Below are 1,475 nucleotides of genomic sequence, written 5' to 3' on the forward strand. Positions count from 1 at the left end.
TCCTGCGGGGGGCTGGGCACCCGCAGCCGCCGCCGCCAGTGTGGGCGCCCCACGCCAGCTCCCGGAGGCCGGGGCTGCCCAGGGCCCCTCCAGGACGTCGAGTACTGCCTCAGCCCGGACTGCCCAGGTGCGGGACGCAGGAGGGCCGCGCCCAGCCTCTGTCCCTTCCTGCCCCTGTCTTTCCTGCTGCTCCTGCCTCGCACTTCCTCTCAGTGGCTGGTTTGTTTCTCCCGCTCTCGAGGACACTCAGCCAACACTTGCGTGACTCTTGCCAATGTGCTATGCGGTGTGTGCGGGGCGGGGGCGGTGTGCAGAGCCCGCCAGCGTGTGGTAAGCCCTGGCGGAGGCTGCATGGAAGGCTGGCGAGGCCGGGGCTTTTCCAGAGGGACAGTCCAGGAGGGCTTCCTGGAGGAGGCAGCAGATGCGCTGTGGAAGATCAGGGAGGTTGGGGGTTCGCCTAGAAGGACAACCTAGGAGGGCTCCCTGGGGGAGGCAGCACGGAGGGCTACAGGTGCTCCTGGGAAGCCTGGAGGGGAGGGTGCGGCCATAGCAGGAAGGGCTGGCCAAGGATGGCGCCCACGTGGGGGCCAGGTGTCGCCGGAGGGGGCCCGGGAAAGGGCTGAGCCGCAGCCTGGCCGGGAGGGAGCTCGCGCCAGCCTGCGTTTGGGCCGGTGCTGGCTGGGAGGCTCTGAGCGCGGGTCCCCTTTGGCGCAGGGGCTGCTGGGTCCACAGTGGAGCCGGTGACAGGCCGTCCAGGTGGTCCAGGTACCCGGGCTCCGGGCTGCGGGGTGCTGTGGGGGCCCCTGCACCCCCTGCAGCCCAGCCTCCCGCCCCCCTTCCTGAGGCTGGCCGCGGGGGGAGGGCTCACCAGGAGACCCCCCGCAGGTGGCTGGGGCCCCTGGTCCCCGTGGTCCCCCTGCTCCCACAGCTGCACGGACCCCGCCCGCCCCGCGCTGCGCGGCCGCACCCGCCTGTGCCCGGGGAACTGCACCCGCGGGGACACGTCCCAGCAGCGTCCTTGCAACCTGCCCTCCTGCACAGGTGCCCCTTCTTGACCTCCGCCCCTGGCCCGTCCCCACCCGCACCTGCCTTCGCCCAACTCAGGCAGCCCCCAGCCAGGGCCCAGCCCCAGCCCCCGCCCCCATGGACCCCCAACACGCAGGGCGTTCGCGCCCCGACATCAACCTGCTCTTTGCCCACCCTGACCGCTGTTGGGGAGCCCCGCCAACCCCCAGCAAGTCCTCGCTGAACACCCCCAAGGTCCCGCCCAGATCCCTCTGCAGGCTCGGAGTCTGGGCTGCCGTCCCCCGCGAGGAAGGGGGACACTGAGGCCCAGATGCCAAGCCACGCGGCGGCCAGTGTCAGATCCGACAGGACACCCGGGGTCTGCAGGCCGCGCCCCGAGCGCCGCCCTGGAGCTGGGGGCTGGGCTGGGGGCCTCCACCGGGTTCCGTCTCCACCCGCAGAGCCGCCCC

At 72.5% G+C, this 1,475-nt stretch overlaps 1 protein-coding gene across 1 annotated transcript in view; it reads left to right on the forward strand.

Moving 5' to 3' along the window:
- Positions 1-1,475, forward strand: part of SSPO (SCO-spondin) — a 48,357-nt gene that overhangs the window by 35,548 nt on the left and 11,334 nt on the right. The window contains exons 63-65 of the mRNA XM_012733852.1: positions 27-127; positions 715-756; positions 886-1,041. Of these exons, the coding sequence (XP_012589306.1) occupies positions 27-127; positions 715-756; positions 886-1,041 (299 nt within the window). The remainder of the gene's footprint in view (positions 1-26; positions 128-714; positions 757-885; positions 1,042-1,475) is intronic.

Source organism: Condylura cristata, unplaced genomic scaffold, assembly GCF_000260355.1.
Source record: "Condylura cristata isolate star-nosed mole 26May11 unplaced genomic scaffold, ConCri1.0 scaffold00042, whole genome shotgun sequence".
Lineage (NCBI taxonomy): Eukaryota > Metazoa > Chordata > Mammalia > Eulipotyphla > Talpidae > Condylura > Condylura cristata.